The sequence below is a fragment of the Sipha flava genome, unplaced genomic scaffold, assembly GCF_003268045.1.
Source record: "Sipha flava isolate LNK unplaced genomic scaffold, YSA_version1 75_pilon_pilon, whole genome shotgun sequence".
Lineage (NCBI taxonomy): Eukaryota > Metazoa > Arthropoda > Insecta > Hemiptera > Aphididae > Sipha > Sipha flava.
In genome coordinates, this window is record NW_020273615.1 from 1393044 (window position 1) to 1414486 (window position 21443).

The 21443-nt window shown below is 23.5% G+C and overlaps 1 protein-coding gene across 2 annotated transcripts in view; it reads right to left on the minus strand.

Annotated features, from left to right (window-relative positions):
* The window catches only part of LOC112692646, a 71692-nt gene that overhangs the window by 26385 nt on the left and 23864 nt on the right, over window positions 1-21443 (minus strand). Inside the window, exon 2 of one of the 2 annotated variants that reach the window (XM_025567378.1) lies at window positions 3482-3687. In XM_025567378.1, coding sequence (XP_025423163.1) covers window positions 3482-3687 — 206 coding nt within the window. Of the gene's footprint in view, window positions 1-3477; window positions 3688-21443 lie in introns of those variants that run through there. The other variant, XM_025567379.1, reaches the window with a different exon arrangement.

Genomic DNA, 21443 nt, shown 5'->3' on the forward strand with positions numbered 1-21443 from the left:
AGTGTTTAATATTAGAATCTTGTTATCAGTTGATATGTTTTTAAATTTTTTCTCTGTTTTTCACAATTATTCAGAAAACTGTTAAGAAATTCAAAAATAATCCCATTTTCCTAAGTATAAATTAGAATCTATTTCCTATATTTTAATTTTTATTCGGTAATAATCGGAGAAATATTTCAGTAGAATCACTTAGATATAAACACATACAAAACAAAAAAAAAAAAAATCATATACAGTAGTAATGAAACTAGTACCTACATTCTTCGTTTCACTCAGAATCTTAAAAAAAAAAAACGAAAGAAAAAGAATTTTACTTGTTAAATAGTGTAAAATGCAAAATAACATTTAAGTGAAAACTTTGCTTTAATAATTTATAAATAGAAGAGGTTGGTATTGGAATTATCCTACTGAACTCGTCGTTGGCCATAAGCAAGATAATAATCATAGAAATGTTCAAAAAAGAAAATTTTCACGGTGAGAACAATAAGAAAAATATAATCTATTATGTTTACTTAAATAATATAACTAATTGGGTATGAATTGTAATGAATAATTAAATTAATCATTAATGATGTGTTAGTTCATTCTTAGTATATTAATAATTTTAAATCAAACACTTGAACATTGATAGGTTAAATCCTCAAAAAATTGGAATTTTATTGAAGTTCCATTTTAATAGGTCATTATATTTATTTAGAAAAATGGAATACTCAATTACATTTTTCCTTTGTGATTCTTTCGAAAAGGACTCAACTAAACGTAGAACAATTAGCCATACGATAAATAATGTACATTTTATGTGATTTAGTTAATTTATTTTTATTTACTTCAATAAATATTTAAATACTACGTGGAATTAAATAAAAACAGAATTAATTGAAATTGTAATATTAATTCATGTACCTAGTTCATTTTTTACTCCATAGTAATATTTAATTTTATAAAAACTAAATGTGTATTTTAAAGAAAAAGATAAAGTGAAGCTACGTCAAATTTTCGATTCTTTGGATTGTTTGCAGTATTTTATTTTTAACGAGTTAAATTTTTAGGTAAACATAAAACTCAACTCATGGTTAATTAAAATGTATTATAACATAAAGAAAGAGATAAAATTTAATAAATAAACAGGATACAAAAAAGATTTTTAGTTGTTAGATTGGTTGAAATAATTTATTTATTTTAAATGTTTAATAATAGTGGTTTTCTGTCTTTCATTTCTAACCTTCCCTAAAATTTCAATCTGTCGATTAAATCGAACATTGTACCTTGAAATTATAGAAATAAAAATGAATAAATAAATATAAATAAAATAAATTTTATAATTGAACATTCTCTACCATTAATATTTTCGAGTTCTTGAAAATTTAATACATACTCATATATAAAATAAGTCACCATTGAAGGGTTACACCACTGAATGGTCTGCCTCCTCAATCATTTTTTTGTTTTTTTTTTTCTATAAATTAAACCACATTTAATTATTATTTTTGTAGCATAAGTTGAATATATTTTTATTTTAACAAAATCGAAAAAAATAAATAAAGATATACTAAGCAAATTAAATTTGAAAGTTAATTCCTTTAAAAAAAAATATTTATATTTTCTTTTCTATAAAACAAAAATTTTTTATTTGGAAAAACACACATTATTGTAGATTTTCAGTGATTCGAAAGAAAAACACTTTTTCTAAAAATAACTCGTAGTACATCTTGGTTGTTAAAAATGTATTATTTATTTAGAAGTGTAAGCTATCAATAGATTACAGTATTTTCATGGTTGTATATTTTATTAAAAATTATTCAATAAGAACATATTATTTTTCATTTTTTCTTATTTATGTGTGTTTTATTTTTGGATGTACCGTTATGTACTTTTTTATTATTTTATTAGATAAGTTTTTAAATAAAATAATGTCTTAAAAGTTTTTTTTATTAAATTTCTATTTAATAGAAATTTAACACACATTGTACTTTACGCCGTGCGAATATATCAAAATATTTTAATAAAAAAAGAACGTCTTATTTGATCAAAGTTGTTTTTCAGAGATGATTATTTAACGTTACTCCTATTTTAAAACGTGTAATACAATAATCTGTCTCAATGGATAACTTACAATCAATACTGACATATATTGACAATTGTCTCCATACACAACCAATCGTTTTAAATTGTATTACTTAGTTGAATAATTATTTAAAATTGAAACTTATAAATAGCTACTTCAAATAAAATTTTAATCGTTGTACAATATAGAGAGCCAGTCGAATCACCGACAGTAGAAATATTGGCAATTTGAAATGTTAATGCTTGTAATATCAGCGGATACGAAATGTCGACTAATTACAAAACATAACTATCATTATGATACAATTTTTGTTTTTGTAAAATCATATAGGTTAACATTATCAAAATAATTAATAGTTGGTATTGATATAAAAAAAATAAATATAAATAACAATTAATACTATTATGAACTATGGTAAAATGAATAAAATAAATAAAATATTGAAGATATAAAGATTGAAACCATAACCTAACCTGCGATATAATTCTTATAAGAGAACCTACGTATAAGTCTAAAACGGAATTTTTACCACAATTCATTGTCTTATTTAAATAATCAGCTTTTGTTGGGGTTTCAAACGAGGTTCATCACAATACCGTATAGATGCATATGTAATTTCCAGATTATTTTTCTAGTGCTCTTGTATTTAGTCGAAATAATCTTTTATAGAAGTATATATATATATGTGTGTTGTGGGTCTTATCAAGACACTCCTGACGTCTTTGTTTAACGTATCTGTAGTTTTAGAATATTTGGTTCACGGACGGTGACTTTAAAAATTATTGGTTATATTCGGACATAATTTTATTACATAAAATTATTAGTTATATTCGGACATTATTAATTTGATAGTTTTTCGTTTCTAGTTTTTCGGTATTTTGTAATAATGATAAGTTTCAACAGTCAATATTTTAACGGGTCGATAATTTAGCTGACGACGGCATTTCGTACTATACTCAAAATAAATATTGTGTTATAATGATTGTTGATGGTAATAAGAAAAACTCAATATTGAGTTGTTCTATCGGTATATTTTAATATGTTTAAATATATTTTTGTTTTTATAATTATTATTATAAAGAAATAACACATTATTTAGTAAGGTTTTGTTTATTATTATACCAGGTAGCCTACATGATTTTACTAGTTGAAATAATATTTCAACTAGTAAATTCTTAATTCAAACTTAATTGACATCATAAAATATAAAATATTTTGTTTGAATATATAAGCTTGAATTTATTGGTGTGTTTTTACTGGGATAATAGTAATTATAGTTTTAATATTTTATAAAAAATAAATCATTAGTTAAATAAATTTATTTATTTTTCTTAAATCATAAATAATGCATCATAATTGGTAATATTTCGCGGGACACGTTTTTCACGTGATATAAAATAAACAAAACATACTAACGTCCAGTATAATGCCCGGTAGATGAAACACTTGAACTGCTGGTTGGTCTTCTGGGACGAACCTGTAGAACTCATGATCATCCTTGTACCATTTCACGGAATACAATTTATCATGGCCTACGTCAAAACTGCACTCAAGCTTTACTGACTGTCGTAAGTCTGCATATCTTGGAACGAGTACATCGATTATTTTCAATGCCAATGTTACTGTAAAAATATAAGTACATTATTATTATTTTTTTTTTTTTTTTTTTTGTATACGAGTGATAGTCATTTTGAATTTAGGTAATTAGTAAAAACAATATGTTCAAGATCAAAAACGATCGTTTTCTCATTTTTATTATTTATTTAAAATTCATACGAAGTACGAATGGAAAGTTTAATGTTGGTTCAATATGAAATAAGAAAAAATCACGAATACTTGGAGATAATCAATAACGGCACACAACCTAGATGATCTATATAAATATGTATCCGTATCAACTTCAAACATTTTTAAGAGGGTCGAAATATGGTAATTTTTGTTTATAGATTTTGAATGTTGGTTGAAAAAGAAAAAAAATATAACAATGTAAAACGAATAGCTTTTTTTTTTATAAATGGGAAATTTAAATTTAACATATTAACAATAAAGTATGTTTATGTGATGTAAGTTATAAAATACTTTAATTTACCGTCTGTTGGAGAATATATAGACAATATAAATGAAACAATATTACTTTTATTAATTTTATAACATTCAAATGAACTTTTAGTTTTTTATATAAAATTTACATACTGTCATTGGGGTAAAATAATTAAACTAACGTTAAATATCCAAATAATATTAATCTCAATAAGGGTAAAATAAAATAAAGTTATTGAACTCCCTACTAACTGTTACCATTGATTATATAATAATATAATAAAATCTATTATAAAATCAACGATGTTACCTATGGTTTTCTTTAATTATTTTGTTACTTAAAGCCATTTATTTAAACAATAAACTAACCAACTTGAATTTATTTATTTAAAGAAATTATATAAACGCATATCATAAATATTATAAAGAGTTAGTATTGAAGTTGATTGCTAATTTTATGTATTTATTTCAAGAATGAATAAATTTATAAATTTTAGTTTATAAATAAATAATAAATATATATATATATATAGTTAAAAAAATAAAAAAATAAATGCTAAGTCTGGAGTATTATTAGAATTGTAATGTACGACTGGTTTTGAATTAAAAATTAACACAAATCAAAAAAAAAAAAAAAATTCGGATATTACAAATTCAATAAAATTGTGACTAAATATGTGTATGATAATGAATTTTTAATTTGTAACCGGTCATACATTATAAATATCATAATACTTCAAACTAAGCATTTATTTATTTCTATGCATAGAAACTATTTATTTATACATTAATTTATGCGTATTAGTTATTTATTAATTTTTATTTTGTTTTTAATTGTTTCAATTCACCAATTAAATATCTATTATTATAACCATATATATATATATATATATATATATAAACACAATCTATATCATATAATATTGTAAATATTAGGTCTATTCCTCAAACAGATGGTATTGGAAATATTTCTGGACAGCTATTATATAGAACTATTGGGATGATATAGTGATTGGGTCTGAGAATGGATATCGTATAATAGTGGGTTTTGTGGCATCGAATGATTTATCGAGAGGTCTCTCCTAATAACGTCCTTACTTGTAACTCTGATCTGCAAGGAAAGCTATTTTGAATATCAAATTATATTTGCTGTAGAATAGGGACATAACATTGTGTAAAAGCTCACATACATGATAGTGCGTGCATGTACGCATATAATATAAACCCATATATATACTTGACAATCACAATGAACTTAAACTTTGAAAAATATAATGTAATTCTGTAAAAATTAAAAAAAATGTATTCGAACTTGATTAAGCGCTGATGAGCTTTATATAAAAGATGTTATTTTTTATATTTTTTGATAAACAGCTGCTTATTTTGTTTAAGAAAAATATACGGTATTTTTTTCTTTAAATATTACTTATTCAAATATGCATTTGAACGTATGGATGGATATTTGTATGTATTATGTATAATACTAACAAGTGAATATATCATATCAAGCATTATGAGTATTGTAAGAGACATATACAGGTATGTATATTGTGCATGTAAATGTGTTTAAAATTTCTCAAACCGGGTGTTAAGCATTATAAGTGTTATACGATAGTTTATTGTTTATAACTTTCCAACCATAATATAAGCTTTTATTCTGTTAAGTAAAACCTTTAATGATACAATAGTTGAACTTATACTTACTTACAACTAGAATAGTTATGAAACAATTAGTTTAATTTATGTTTCTGGATGTTCAATTTAAATAATATATAAAATAGATTATTAGTTTTTGTTTTAAATCGTTGTGCAGGCATAATATTGATTTAATAAAAAAATGTAAAGATTTTAGTATGATACTATAAGAATGGCTTGTAAAAACTATCAGATAAATTATAATAAACAGAGGTACATTTTAAAATAATTTTTAGTTTTAGTTACTTTTGCAGGTAATAAATTTAAACGAGATTGTTTTTGAGTTGGGGATGAAAAAGGGTTGGAGAGAAAAAAGAAAACTTGCATGTAGATTTGAGCATTATGGATTTATTTTACCCTTTCCTAAAATATTAAAAAACGTTATAATAAACTTGAGGATATTTTTAAATTTATAATGTAAAAAAAAATACATGATTTTATTTATTCTAAGCTTTGATTAAAATTTATATTTCAAGTATAAAATATATTTCAATATAAGAAAAAAAATGAATATTTTGTCCGTTACTTTGGTTACTATTGTGTAAAATAATACTTCAAGTTATATGTGCATAAACTGTCGATATTATTATAAGGAAATGTTTTAGATGCAATGATTTGATATTAAACATATAACTCATTTAATTTATATGTTCACTAGCAAATTATGATACTTATGGTAATGCAGTAAGAACATTATAGTTTATAGAAACAATATTGTAATCAAATTCCTTAGTTCTCAGATTCCTTGACTCATTAAAATAAATACAAGCAAATTTCGTCATTATACATTCAATAGTCAGAGTACATTATTTTTTGAAAATATTTGTAGTTATCAACTATTTTGAAAAATTATATAGAATAATTAAAATAGGTTTCTGTATCTATTTAATTTCTAAAATATCACGTGAAACTTCAAGTGCCAATTTATTATTTCAAATAGTTTCTCATTAAGACAAAAAATATAAAAATAATTACAAAATCCATACAACGCAATGTTATCATTTTATTTCCAATTATATAGTTTGTGAACAATTTTATAGATCTCAGAGCTTCAAACCGGTTAAAACCGTTTTTTTTATTAACCGGTTTTATTGAAAAATGTGTATGGACGAAAACAAAAATGGAACCATAATTACTAATTTTATATAATGATAACGAAATAGTTAACCAGAAAAATATTTTTCGTTCTCGAACGAAAATAAATTTACATTTTTAATCATGAAAAATAATTAATATTTAATTTTAGTTTTTACACATTTTGTTAGGTTGGTCAGCCTGTTATGTTTGACAAAAGAACGGTAAAAATTATTAGATAAATATAAAATAATTCCCAAGATAAAAGTTGAACAGTTGATAAGTAGGACTACTAGTTGTAACCCTACACTACTATAGATAATATGTGAACACGATTAATGACAACCAGAAACCACATTGTTTTTATTGTAACAATACCGCTTTTAATTGACGATGGTGTTATCTTTAATTTTATCAAATATTTGTAAATTTGTTCAACATTTTGAATTAATATAGTTTTTCTTTTTTTTTTTTACTCGATAATAAATATTGCAATTATGTTGTTCATTGTGTGTGTTAGTATATTCAATATTGTAATAAAAACTTAAAAATGTGTATTATATTATTTATTATATATTAATATACGGCCTCTGAAGCTGAAAAATAATGATATAATATATATAAATTATGAACTTATTTTAAGAATATCTCATGATAGTTGAATTTTTTAATTAATTATTTCATATGTACGATAATGAATTGTCTGAGGTATAAAATTGTTATAAAAAAAAATATTTTTTTAAAAGAACAAAATTAACCGGTTTTATTACATTGAAAACCGGTTTTAAAAAACTATAAAATATGAGATCATTATTAATTAGTTTTTAAAACCGAATAATATGGTAGATGAACTAAAACTATAAACCACAAAAAATCATTATGGTTTGAAATCCTGATAGAAATATTTAAAAATTATATTATTTATGATATTTGGTAACATTTAATAAACTACGATTTTAATACATTTATATTTTATACTGTCTCTACTACAATATTGCAGTAATATGAGACCTGTTAATTGGAAATAGTTACAAATTATAAAATGCAACTGTAGAAATTATATAGAATCGATTTGGTCAAAAGGATCGTGTTATAAATATTCATATTTTGTGAATGGGATTTATATAAATATTTGAAAAAAATTTTTGGCAATATAACTGGTTAGTAGTAACCATTTGAATGTCTATCAGTTGTTTACATTTTAAAATTAATTAACTACGTATGTTTAACAATATAGTTTATACACAACGAAGAATTATTTATTTTTGACATCGTTCAAGTCCTAAGGTTTAATTAATGTTAAACGATGGAGGAGAGAAATAATTAAGTTGAATGATGTTACGTGTATATATAATAAAAAAGAAAAATGTAAAGGGCTACTTTTATTAAGCCGAGAAAAAAGATTGAAAATCATAATGAGAAAATTACACGAGTATCATAATTTTTCATAGTATTTTGATTTTGTCATAAATTTTTTTATTTTATATTAACAATTTTTTTATTAAAAATTAATCACATTAGTGTTTATTTAATTAAATTTTAACTTCTAAATTAAGGTTAAGATTACATAAAATAACCTTAAAGATAAATAATTTTTATAAAATGTAATAATATTTTTATAATTGGTATTAATTATATTGTTCATAAAAAAAAAAATAAAATTATTAAAAATAATAATTTTATTATGTACAATATAACATGTTCAAATAATGCAGTGAAATTAAAAGAAAATTTCAAAGTAAATTCTAAAGTAATTGTACTTCATCGGGATGGTAAACTTTTGCCTACAAGTAAATTTATTCAACATGATCGACTTCCGATTATAATATAATTTAAAGTTTCAGATCAATTAATTGGCGTTCCAAATTTAGTTTCTAGTACTGGCCGAAATATAGTAACAGATGTCAATCAATTATTAAATGATTGGGATCGATCTATCGTGTGAATGCACTGTGCTGTGATACTACGGCATTTAATACAGGGATAATGAATGGTGCATGTATTATTTTGGAGTGGTTATTGAACAAAAACCTTCTTTATTTACCGTATTATTTCCATACTTATGAATGCGATCAATATTTGAATTGAAAATGGGCAATTTTTCGGATTTTGACATACCGTTGTTCCAACAAACTTGAGAAAAATGATTCAAAACAATTTACAGTTAGTACTGTAGTTAATGAAATACAATTAAGAACCATGTACGAAAGTAACGACAATGTAGAATTTTATACTTCCTTAACAACTGTAAAAATGTCGTTATAAATATAAATTCAGAGAATTACTAGAATATTCTTCAATTGTTCTTGGAGGATATTCAACTGGTTAAACCCCAATTAAAGCTCCAGGTGATATTCATTATGCTGGATGGATGGAAAAAGCGTTATATTCATTAAATATATGTTTATTTCGAGATCAGTTTCATTTAAATAAAAATTAGGTAAAAAGACTAAAAGCTATTTGCATCTTTTTGATTCGTCTGTATGTGGAAGTATAGTTGTTAGGGGTACCATCTGCTGTTATAGTGCCGGACCCATCCCAATTGATGTTGACGCCCCTAAAATAGTTTTGAAAATATGTTGTAGTAATTTCTGGTATTTGTCGGATGAATCAATGGAGAATATTTTGATAATAATGAATCTGTCGATTTTAAAAAAAAAAAGATAGTTAAAGCTTTAAATTCAAATAATGGTTCATATGAAATCAGTAAAAACGATCAACCAAACCACATAAAGTACCATATTAAGTTTGAAAGGATTTTAGTTATTTCGTAACGAAAAATAAGTAAATATTTTTTGAACGATTCTGTATTGATACAAGTTTTATACTTAATGAACCGGAGGAATAGATAAATAACACTGCATATAAAGAAGGAGCGATCATTGTAGTCTAAATAAATATTGTCAATGATACAACAGAAAGAGAAGTGAAGCTTATTGAAGAATAAAACAACATTCTAACCTAAGATGAGAAACAGAAACAATATATATTATAAATTTTTAAATATTTCAAAAACAAGTACATTGAAAGGAAAAACACTACAATAGTATTAAAATTAATGGTTTATGAAATAAATACAAACATTATATAAAATTAAAATTTTTTAAAAGTTCAAACTTTAAATTGAAATAGGCGAAGGTTAATTTTGTACGGTTGATCCAATATTTGACGTAGTAAGTTCTTATATTTATATACACTGTTTTAGGAGGTAAGATGAAAATATTGTTGAATTTCTTTTTATATCATCAATAGTTAAGGACCACACTAATGTACATATACTTATATTATATACGTAAAGTTTCTAAAACATTTATTACTTGCAACCTAAGTTTATACAATTAAAAAATATACTGTTTATCTATACTAATAGTTCTTAGCTACAAAAGTGTTTTATTTTTTTGGTCGAAAATCGTGTGTCAAAATTGGAATATATTCTAATATTATATTATTTAGTAGCATATTGTTAAATAGGAAATTTTAATTTTAGTCTTTCCCATTTAGAAAATATTTAATGTTAAAAATAATATTTAGGAAAACATATCAGTAATATTAATTTACCGTTTGAACATGCGTTTCAATTCAAATAATTGTTTAATAAAGAAGTTTCGTAGATTATCTAAAGAAATAATTTATTATTAAATATTTTAAGTAGGCAGTCTTGATCAATTGTGGATTAGCCACAAGAGTAGTTGTACTGGAATATGCTGAGTATGACTTTGATGGATGTTCCACAGCATTAACTCCAGAACAATAAGCAATAGAAAAAAGTGAAAATGTTTAATAAAAAAGAATAAGCTGATGTATTGAGTTATAAATGGTAGTCACTGTTTACGTCAGTGGTATAACAATACAGATTGGTATTTATAAGAACGAGGCGTCTTTTTTTTTAGTTTAGTTGTAATGAAAATATTTTTGATTTTAAAATCTAAATAAATTAACAATATAAATAACATAACATAATATAAATATGTTCTATAATTTAATATTCAATAATTGTTATGAAATAATGTGTTATAGATTTTTAAAATTAAACTAATGAAAATGAAAACATTCTCTCTTCTACACAAATCTATCCAATCTAGATATATAGCTATACATTTGCTTTCATGTTAGTATTTATAATTATAAATAATATTAAATTTATAAGTTAAACTTGTTTGAAAACCTTTTATTTTTAGAATAAAAATATTCATTGTAATAATTATTAGTAACTTTTAAAGGACATAGAATTAGATTATTGTATTTTTTTTGTACAAGAATGATAGGTCATAACGATTTAATAAACTGTCTTCTCGTCAAATTTTAATGGAATTAAAATAATTTATTTATAAATGAGTAGATTTGTACATATAATACTAAATATTAATTTGAAATTACTTCCAAACAATGGTATTAATAATTTATAAATACAATATTTGATTATATTATTTTGTTCTTGATATGGAATAATCATAACGGTATATATTTATTAAAATATTTTAAAGATTTTAATGAAAAAACTACTTGATATAAGGCAACTTTAAAATTGTAAAAATTGTAAAAATTGTATTCAATGTATTAATTTGGGTAATTTTATTTAAGTATTAAAAATTCCATTATGTTGAATGTGTTACATTTTTTTTATATAGTCAACAATGATTACAATTTAAAAACCTTGCGTATTACCAAATAAAATGACATGTTTAAATGCAGAATAATTTAATTTCATAAAAATTGGTGTAAGATAGCTAAAGATTTAAAATTAAAATTAGTATCTTTTACATGTTTTCGAACATTATATACAATGTTTATTATAAAAACTTAGACTTTTCTTAAAGTATGTCAAAATTACTATAATATTTACCTGGGTAAGAATTTTACACTTAATGTTTTTAGTTAAATGTTAAAATGTTGTACGTAAAATTTTAAAAAAATGGGGTTTTTAATGCATACATTTCTGCTGATTTTATTTATCTGTGTAAGTATTGTAAAACCTGAAGTATTACTATCATACATTTTGGTTTTTAATTGAATTTTCAAGTTTTTCAAATTTGATATGAATTTTTAGTAGCCAAATATAATAGGTTTTTATATATTAGGATTGAAGGATTGAACATTAACACTTAATTTAAATATACTTATTCTATCAGTATGAAATCTATAAAATAATAAGGCAATTACATATTCACACTATCATATTATTTTTAATCAAAATCAATTAGCCTTTTGTCGAGTGCTAATCAAGAAAAACTTAAATTCATTAAAAAAATCAAATTATTTCGCTGACAGGTGAATTCAGTTAATTTTTGTTAATTTTTTATGATGAAAAAATCTGAAGATAGAATTAATATATCTTTTTAAGTTTTATTTAATTTTAATATATTTTTCATTCAAAATTTATAAAACATACAAAAAATTTTTCTTCAAAATTCTCAAGATTACATATAACAAAAAAAAAAACAAATTATGAAAAATATTAATTGTAATTTTATAACTCATTGATAAATGGAACCGTATTTTTATAAATTATATTATAAAATCCACGAAAAAAAAAAATGCAAGAAATGCACATATAAATTCGAACTACAATTGTCATCAAGGATTGTGTGTAGGTGTGGAAAAAGTCATTATATTGATGAATGACTGAAAAACCACAGCAGTTCTGTTGAATGTACACATTGTTTGGAAGTAATCATGCAGTGAATTTCAAAAGCTGCCCGTTGTCGAACTATCATTTACAAACAAAAATCTTCTGCATAGTAATTCTCAGAATGAATGTCTCAAAACGAAGTAAATCCAACGAAAACCATTCCCACAAATGCTTTATATGCATCAATCACCGCTGGTACTTTAAATCCCGGTAATGATTAATTGAATCCTTCGTCCTGAGTGTCGAACAATATTAACAAAGTATTTTTACCTCTATTAAAAACCTTATGATCACTCTTCAATATTCAGTATTGAATACGATTTGCGTCTATTCATTTCCGCCAGGTTTAGCGTACGGTTTTAATAAGTATACCGCATAATAGAGATGTTTCGGAATATGTTGATTAATAATAATTTCGTTTTATACGAAGTATAATTTGGTTGAATTTCCAAGTTTTCTTTTTTCATTATAAGGTACATTATTTTTAGTAATATAATTGCGGGATTTAGTTATTATTTAATATTTTTTTATCTAGAATACGTACCAATTTGTTTATATTTTAATTGGAGTTTATAGTTTTCCTTTTTTTTTATAACGTATTGTTTATTTATTTATTTTATTTCATTTTTTTTATAGGAACTTCCATGTACTAGTTTTCATTTTTTGGTACATTATGATCATTTTTATTTGTTTTAAGGTTAACCTTACAAAATATGTAAAACTCGAATTCAAAGAGTCGATAGATGGTTTTTTGTCTTATAAAAATATTAATAATTCACATGATAAAAATTATGTTTTTTAAAATTGTATAGGCTATAATTTAGAAATTAAATATTGTGTTAAAAAAATAAATAAATAAATAAAAAATATCTAATCAAATTATACATATAAAAAAAAAAAAAAATGCAAAATAAATATTCTAATCATAAATATATAATTGTAAATACTTATTGCAACAGTGCTTCAATATTGTTTCTCAAATTCTAGAGTTAACATAAATTATTGGGGCAAATTTAACTTGAGACTAGGTTTCTATATAATTTATGATTTTATGGATGATATATTTTAATCTTTCCACTAAATTAAATACATTGAATAATGGTGCCTTTATCGTGTATTATCGAATAATAATAGTATTCATGTTGAAAAAACAGCAGTGGTCAGTAGCGTTTATTTATAAAAAAAAAAAAGAAATAATAAAAATAATTTTTATAATTTTACAACAATTATTGTTGTCTCATGTATGTACCTGAATTACCTACACAAACCGCAGTTAGACAATACGCTGCATGTTTTCGGATTTTTTTTTTTGGCGTGTGATTGTAACATTATATTAAATCTTGTAGTCGTTTGCCTTTGAGCTCTGATGGCTAAAAGATTCACTCATATATAATACCATATGCTTTAGTTAGAAATAATACGTTATGTAAATCCTGAATCATAGTTGTGTTTACATTTTAACCGGCTAGTCAAGCTCAGGTTGCACGTGACTGAATCGACATTATTTTTTAGTTACAGTTCAGTCGTTATGAAAAATTGGGACTCAGTTAAGTGCGAGTGGTTTATTAATCAGTTTATTGGTTTGTGTAAAAAAAAAAAAAAATACAGATGATCTAGGCTGGTCTATATCAGGGCTGTTATAAGAAGTCATAGGACCGGAAGAATTACATTTGAGTTACTTCTTTTGTGGGATTTAAAATTAATGGAATGGATTTTATCATATCTTAATTATTATTTTAATTTGTTTACAAAAAAAATAAGATTTTTGTTTATTAGTATTTTGTGCCATAAAAGTTTAAAGTTTAAAATACAACACAACTCATAATTTAAATTTTTAATAATATTTTTAATGAAATACGAAAACTTTTTTTAAATTAAATACTTATCAAAATTTTAAAATTTACAGTTCATATAATATTATGTTTTTATATAGTAAGGTTGGTTTATGTTTCTTCTGATTACTTTTATATCATCTAGTATACTCGGAAAACATAAATCTCGATGATTATAATGTTTTTATATTTCTTTTACGTGTAAAATATCCAGATATACTATACTTATAATTATGATATATTTGTATCTTACTCATTATCTATCATAGTTTTATAGTTATGAATTATTGTTGCAAAATGGCTTAATTCATATTTTATCGATACAAAAATGTTTCAAAAGAATAAAAATGTTTTCGTTTTATTTTTGCCAAAATTAATATCGTTCATAAATGAAAACATGAAAAATGTATTATTATTTTATAATACTACAGTCAATGCATAATCATTTAAAATTCATGTGAGAGCTAAACAAATTTCTAAAACTTAAATTCAAAATATTCGTATTAAGTGTATTTGTATTTTTTTCAGTGTTGCAGTATATACTTTTCATAATTTTAGTTCAATCAATGTGAAATACACATTTAGTATAGGTACTGACTTAATATAAAAAAAATTAAAAATCAAATCAATACCATAGTTTGAATTTTACAATTTAAAAAATAAAATAATGTGCTTAGGTGAACTTTTTTGAAAAATTTAAAACTGTTTTTCTTGCTTATATTTATATTTGTTCAAAATATTTTGAAAATACCATAAAAATAACTTTCATTAATTCATAGTTATAATAAATTATTGAAATCATTTAATTTGTAACAAAATATGTATAAATTATTCTTACACAGAATTGGTATACTAAGAACAACAAAATGGTTAACAACGATTAAAAAAATATACTTTTAGAAGTTACTATATATTTCTAGGTAATAAAGACACAAGGATCTTCTGGGTATCGAAAATGATCTTTCTGGAATATTCCCTCGGGGATCTATAAAAGGTCAACTGCTTCAAGTCAGCATGACAGTTACCAATTGTCTGTCGTTTCAGGTGCTGTTCTATTCTTGTAAGAGGTTATTGTGACATTTATTAGGTATTTTTTGTTCTTCGTCAGTGCCGTAGTATATTTTTACTTTATATCACTGTGAATGAGCGCAGTTTAGCTATTATTCACCAGTGAACGACACCATAAACAAAAAAGACACCGGTGGCTGTTAGTAAAATATTCAAAATATGTTACGGTGAATGTCGAAATACATCACTCTGTACATGTCTTTAGTGAATTTTGAATGTCGATTAATATACCTTAATACATTAAGCTATACTTATGAATAAAATTCGAATGTATTTCGATTATATTATAACTATTCAGCATTCATTAAAGGTTTTAAGTTAGTAACATTAAATGTATACATGATTAAATTATCATTACTTGAACAATATCGAATGAAATATGCGAATTTATCCATAAACTATGGAATAAGGTATCAAGCAAGGTAATAAAAATGCTTTAATCGACAATTGCCTCATTATCATTTAGATTAAATAGTGATATTATGTAACTGAAACATATATAGCTTAAATCGGACAAAACAAATTTGTATATAACTAACCATATCCAATACGAATGGTATTATAGTTAAAATTTCTTTTATATCTTTTTGTGATTTGTAACAGTTTTTGCACTTTACGATAACTTACTAATTGATTTAGTTACTTTTACTTTGACTACTTATAGTTAATTTGTTAATCTCAGTTTGTGTTGGTAACGTTGACGATCACCGATGAACAGTATCGTAACCGAACTACTCGAGGTTCGTATGCAAATTAAAATCTTGAGGCCCCTTATCGTTGTACATTTTTTGACCTTTTGAGGCCCCGTAATATGGTACGAGGACCGGGGCCTGCGCCAAATATGTATACTCACAATAATAATATTAAAACAAACATAAACGTGATATTTAGTAAACGATAAAGGGTCACCGGTGGCCAACCACGATAGACGGATTTATCTAAATGTATAGTCGCCTATTCAAACCCGGCTTTTGACGGTTTCACTTTCCGGGTGGGATGACCGCCTCGAGAGAAGAAAACGTCGTCGCCCTAATCGGACAGTCGTCATGATAATACATTTCAGTTTCTGATTTATCTTAAAAATTATAACAAAATTAACGATAAAGAATTTATCCCAGAAAGTATTATGTTAGATTCCCGGCTACTAAGAACATATAAACCAACATGACTCATATTTATAGAAAATAATATAAGTAAAATAATATAAAATTGTGTGTGTATGTGTGTAAGTGTGTGTGTGAGAGTGATTATGAAATTTAAAATAAATAGTGTACATTTAAATAGTTAAAGATATAAATGTATTCTAAGATATTAATAAATACACTGTAGTACCTATTAATATACTGTTTTATTATTAGTTACATAACAAATACATTGTTTTTTCATAAATATAGATTTTTCGCATATCATACGATTCACTCAATTGATAATCGGAGTTTTTCGATTTTGTTTAATGGAAAAATTGTAGATTATTAATATATTATTTACTTTAAGCAGCTGCACTTTTAAACTCCCAGAAGAACATTTCAAAGCTCTTAAATGTATTTAATTATTACAGCAATTCCATTAACCTTACTAAATCTGTAATATTTTATTTATAATATTGATAATCTTTGGATATCTGTTATGCAGCTAAAAGAGTTCTGTTTACGATGCATATACAAAACTATAACATTGGATAATGCAATTTCATTGGTTTTAATTTCTTCTTTTCGAAATTATTATTTATTTTGATTATTATTATTATTATTACTACGTGATTAGTTTTATTGCACAAACATATATTTATTTACATTATCTGTACTATTTAGTCATTAAATTTTCGTTTTTGTAATAATATAATTTTATATAGTTTTTAAAAATATTTTGGTGTACTTAAATATGGTTAAATATTGGTCTACTTTAATATGTGTAGTAAAGAATGATTAATGAAGGTAAAAATATTATGAATTTTTTTTTTTATTATTCCTTAGGGTTAGTTAGCAATTAAATGAATTTTAAGATTTTACTTCACACGATTTTCTGCACCTTAAAATTGAAGATATACGCTCTTTATTTGTTTTGATTTTTTCATTATTTAAACATTTTGAAAAAAGTTAATTATTATTATTTATTTTTTAGAAATTTGCTTGTTAGTACTGTACCTATAACTGTAAATATTTTTCTGGCTTGTGATGTTTTATTTTATGATAAAATGTGTAGTTGTAAATGCTTATAATATTTATTTCATTTCGAAAGTCCAAACTCATAAACTTTTTGTAATCACTTAACGTTTATAACACTAGACTCACTTAAGATCATCTCATGAATAAATGTAAGTATTTTTCTTTAATTTATAGTGTATTTAAATTTGTTATAGAGCACCGGCTTATATTGGTATAAAAAACGAAATTGGTAGTTTACCCTCATTGTTTATATTCGGTTCTTACTAAAAGTACTCTGTTTTCGTGTCCTAGACAAAATAACAATCGCTCAAATGTTATTTATTTTTTGCAAATTGTATTACATATTATATAAGAGTTAGTTTATTTAAATTATTAAGCCAGTATCATTTGTTCTTACTTAATTGAAATAAATAACAGTTCTATGTTTAATTAATTAAATTTTTAAATGATTAAACATACTATTAAAATTATCTTAAAAGTGCTATACGAACAGAAAAAAAATTTAAGCTTTATTATTTGGGATCAATTTAATTAAATTTCTATTCATTGTATTTATTTAATGATATTTATTATTATTGAAAAAGTATTTCCATTGGTTAACATAAGAATAAAATACCTGTGATTAAAGACATTTCTAATGTTTTTTTGTAGTAAATAAAAATTTAAGATTTGTTAAAAAATATAATTATTATAATCTTAGTACAAAATATTTACATATTAGAAAATAAGCAGAAAAAACATTTAAAAACACCTTGTATTATTCAAAAACTTTTAAAAGTAGTTAAGGGAATAAACGACGGCTACTGAATTTTAAAATCATATTTTCAAATGTTAGTTGTAAATGAATAGGGTTTGACAACAACTTTTTGATCATAAATTTAACTGAAACGAAAGTTTTGGCCGACAAACCTTATATGAATTTAATGTTTGCATATAAAATTCAGTATATCCAAATGTAAGAAGACCATTATTCAAAATGTTTATTTTATTATACAAAAAGGTGAGATCAAGAGTTAGGTTTGAGGTAAATAATTTGATGAAATTTTGAAAGTAAAATCTATAGAAATCTAAAAGTAATTTTACTGTTCAATCATTTTTTATTTTTAATAAAAACAATAACTTATTTGGTATAAGGTATGTGGTATAAAATACTATTGCTGAGAAGATAACTCATAAAAAAGAAGGTCGAACACTTTTAGTGGAAACTGCTTAAAGTGAAATACATCCCACGGTTAACTGTTGGTTTTATTAAATGATAGTAAAAAGTAACGGAGTAACATGTTCAAATACGGCGAGTACAAACACAAAAACTAGATATTATTCAATGGACTTATACATAAAATCATTAAATACAGTTTTTTAATAAGATTGAACTAAATGATCTTCAACTTTGAATGATTTGATTATTCATGGTTGGATGATATTTACAATCAATAGCATATTTAAAATTAATTTTTTTTTTTTTTTTTTGATGGGAAAATACCATATAGGTACAGTTCATAAGAAAAAAAAACATAATTGAGATTTATTCTATAAATATGGTCCATCAAAAATATAAAAACAGAGGACAAGCTAATAAAATTAACAATTACTTTTAAAATTAGACGGATCTTTCTTATCAATCGGCCTCTTGACAATATTGCAATACTACATCATCCTTTAGAATATTAAAATTTAAATATTTAATGTAGTTTCTTGTTAAAAATGGATAATCTGTTTTCCTGTATAACCCAAGCATATTATCAAACTAAAACTTCGAAACACATTTTCATAAAATGTTTAAATGTAATAAAAAAATACGTATATATTGCGTGTTTATTTTGGCAGCTTACATTTATTATTTATTTTTATCAGAACAACAACTAATGTCAGTATGAACGCACTAACGTACAATTATTCAAACATCGATATTCCAAAACGGTTTGACAGATATTTTATTATAGTATTTTTTGGAAAATTTTTTTTTTATACGTAACAACTATCCGAATGAAAACAAATATTGAATTTAAAAAATGTTCTATAAACTAAGATCGAAAAATACCTAAGAAAATGTAACCTTAATACTATACACACTATGTGTTGTTCTCGATACTGGATATACACGTACAATGCGTGATTTGAATATATATAAACAAAATACAAATCAATAGTAATTATGTACAAATGAATAAAGAGAATAAATGAATTACCAAACAAAAAGTGTCGTGAATAATTTTGTTAGAATTTTCAATACCTAGTATAATTTCAAATTGGAATAATAAAAAAAAATATGGTTCATATCTAGTCATACATATATTTTTGAATGTGTTTATCTATTTATTATATCAGCATAAAAATATGAAAATACAGTTGAATCCATTGTTACGAAGTGTTGTTTTTCAAAATTGCAATGATTAATCATTGCTTTTAAATTTGAAATATTTATACTATACAGATTTACGCTTTAAAAAGCAAATCGTGATGAGTGACGAGTTCCCAATACCCAGCCATTGTTAGTATTTTTATTAATTTAAATATTCAATTGCGAAAAATAAAATCGATCGAGTCGTTGTTACGTTGGCTGTTTTCCATTCTTTTATTTTCGGAGAACGAAAGGTGGAAAAATTCACATATTTCAATAGATGATACGAGAAATAAAGTAAGACCTTAGTCAAGGTCCTATTTGTGATGTCTGAGATTTATATTATTTGTAAATATCTGTGATAAGTAAATATTTAAGTATCAAAAAACTATTGTATTTACTTCAAAGTATTCAGTATCTATTGTAAAGCAATTGACATTATCTATTGTATTCTTATAACATTTTTTTGTTTTTTGTTTTTAGTGTTATTAATAAATATAATACTCTTATTGAAAATTGAAAATTAGTAAGTCTTCTGATTTTATTTTTTAATGAAAATGACTAATAATTATGCTCGGTCACAAAAATGAATACCTAAATATTACAATTATAATATGATTTTATGTGTTGATAAAATAGATTATTGATCTTAATTTTAATGTCGTATTGACCATATTGTATTATTTATATTCTGACAAGAAGCAATAAAAATATGTTACCACGAACTTGGTACCACATAATATAAAATGTCAATTGAGTCTTATGGAGTGATTATAAAAAACAAGCATTTTTTGAACTTTCAAAAGTAGTATGAAGAATGATCCAATATATTTTATGCGATGTAACTATTATTAACCTTCAGTTTCGTTATTATTGTTTTTTGATTCTGGGTATTTAGAAAGAAAATGGGTTATTAGTATATAAATAACAACACTTAATATTAAATTGTAATGTAAATAGCCATAGTGAACGAATTACGTGAGTATCGCTTATACAGATTTTGTACTAATACTCTAGTGTTTGTCGAAACAAACAAAACAAAATAATTTATATTTCACTATTAAAATAAAAGCACATGAATAAAACAAAAAATGTGGTTCTTTTTCTAATAAAATATTATGATTATAAGATATTACTTTTACTTCACATGTTCGAATGTATAAAATGGAGGTATATATTAGAATATCAAATAAATTATAAAAATTGTGTTTCATACTCAGTTCACAAAAATAAGCATTGTACATTTATTGATTTGTATTTAAAAATATGTCTATATACTATATATATATAATATGTATATAATTAAAGTCATTATAGTAAATAATAATAATTCAAATTTTATAAAAATTAAATTAGAAAAATATCAAAAAAATATTAGCATGGCATATATTTAAATATATTTCTCCTTTACTATATTATAATCAAATTATTCAAATGTTTGGAATATTGATTACAATAATACAAATAATGTAAATATTATTTGTCTTTGAATTTTGGCTATAGATATTATTAAATTAAATGTATTTGGAAGGCT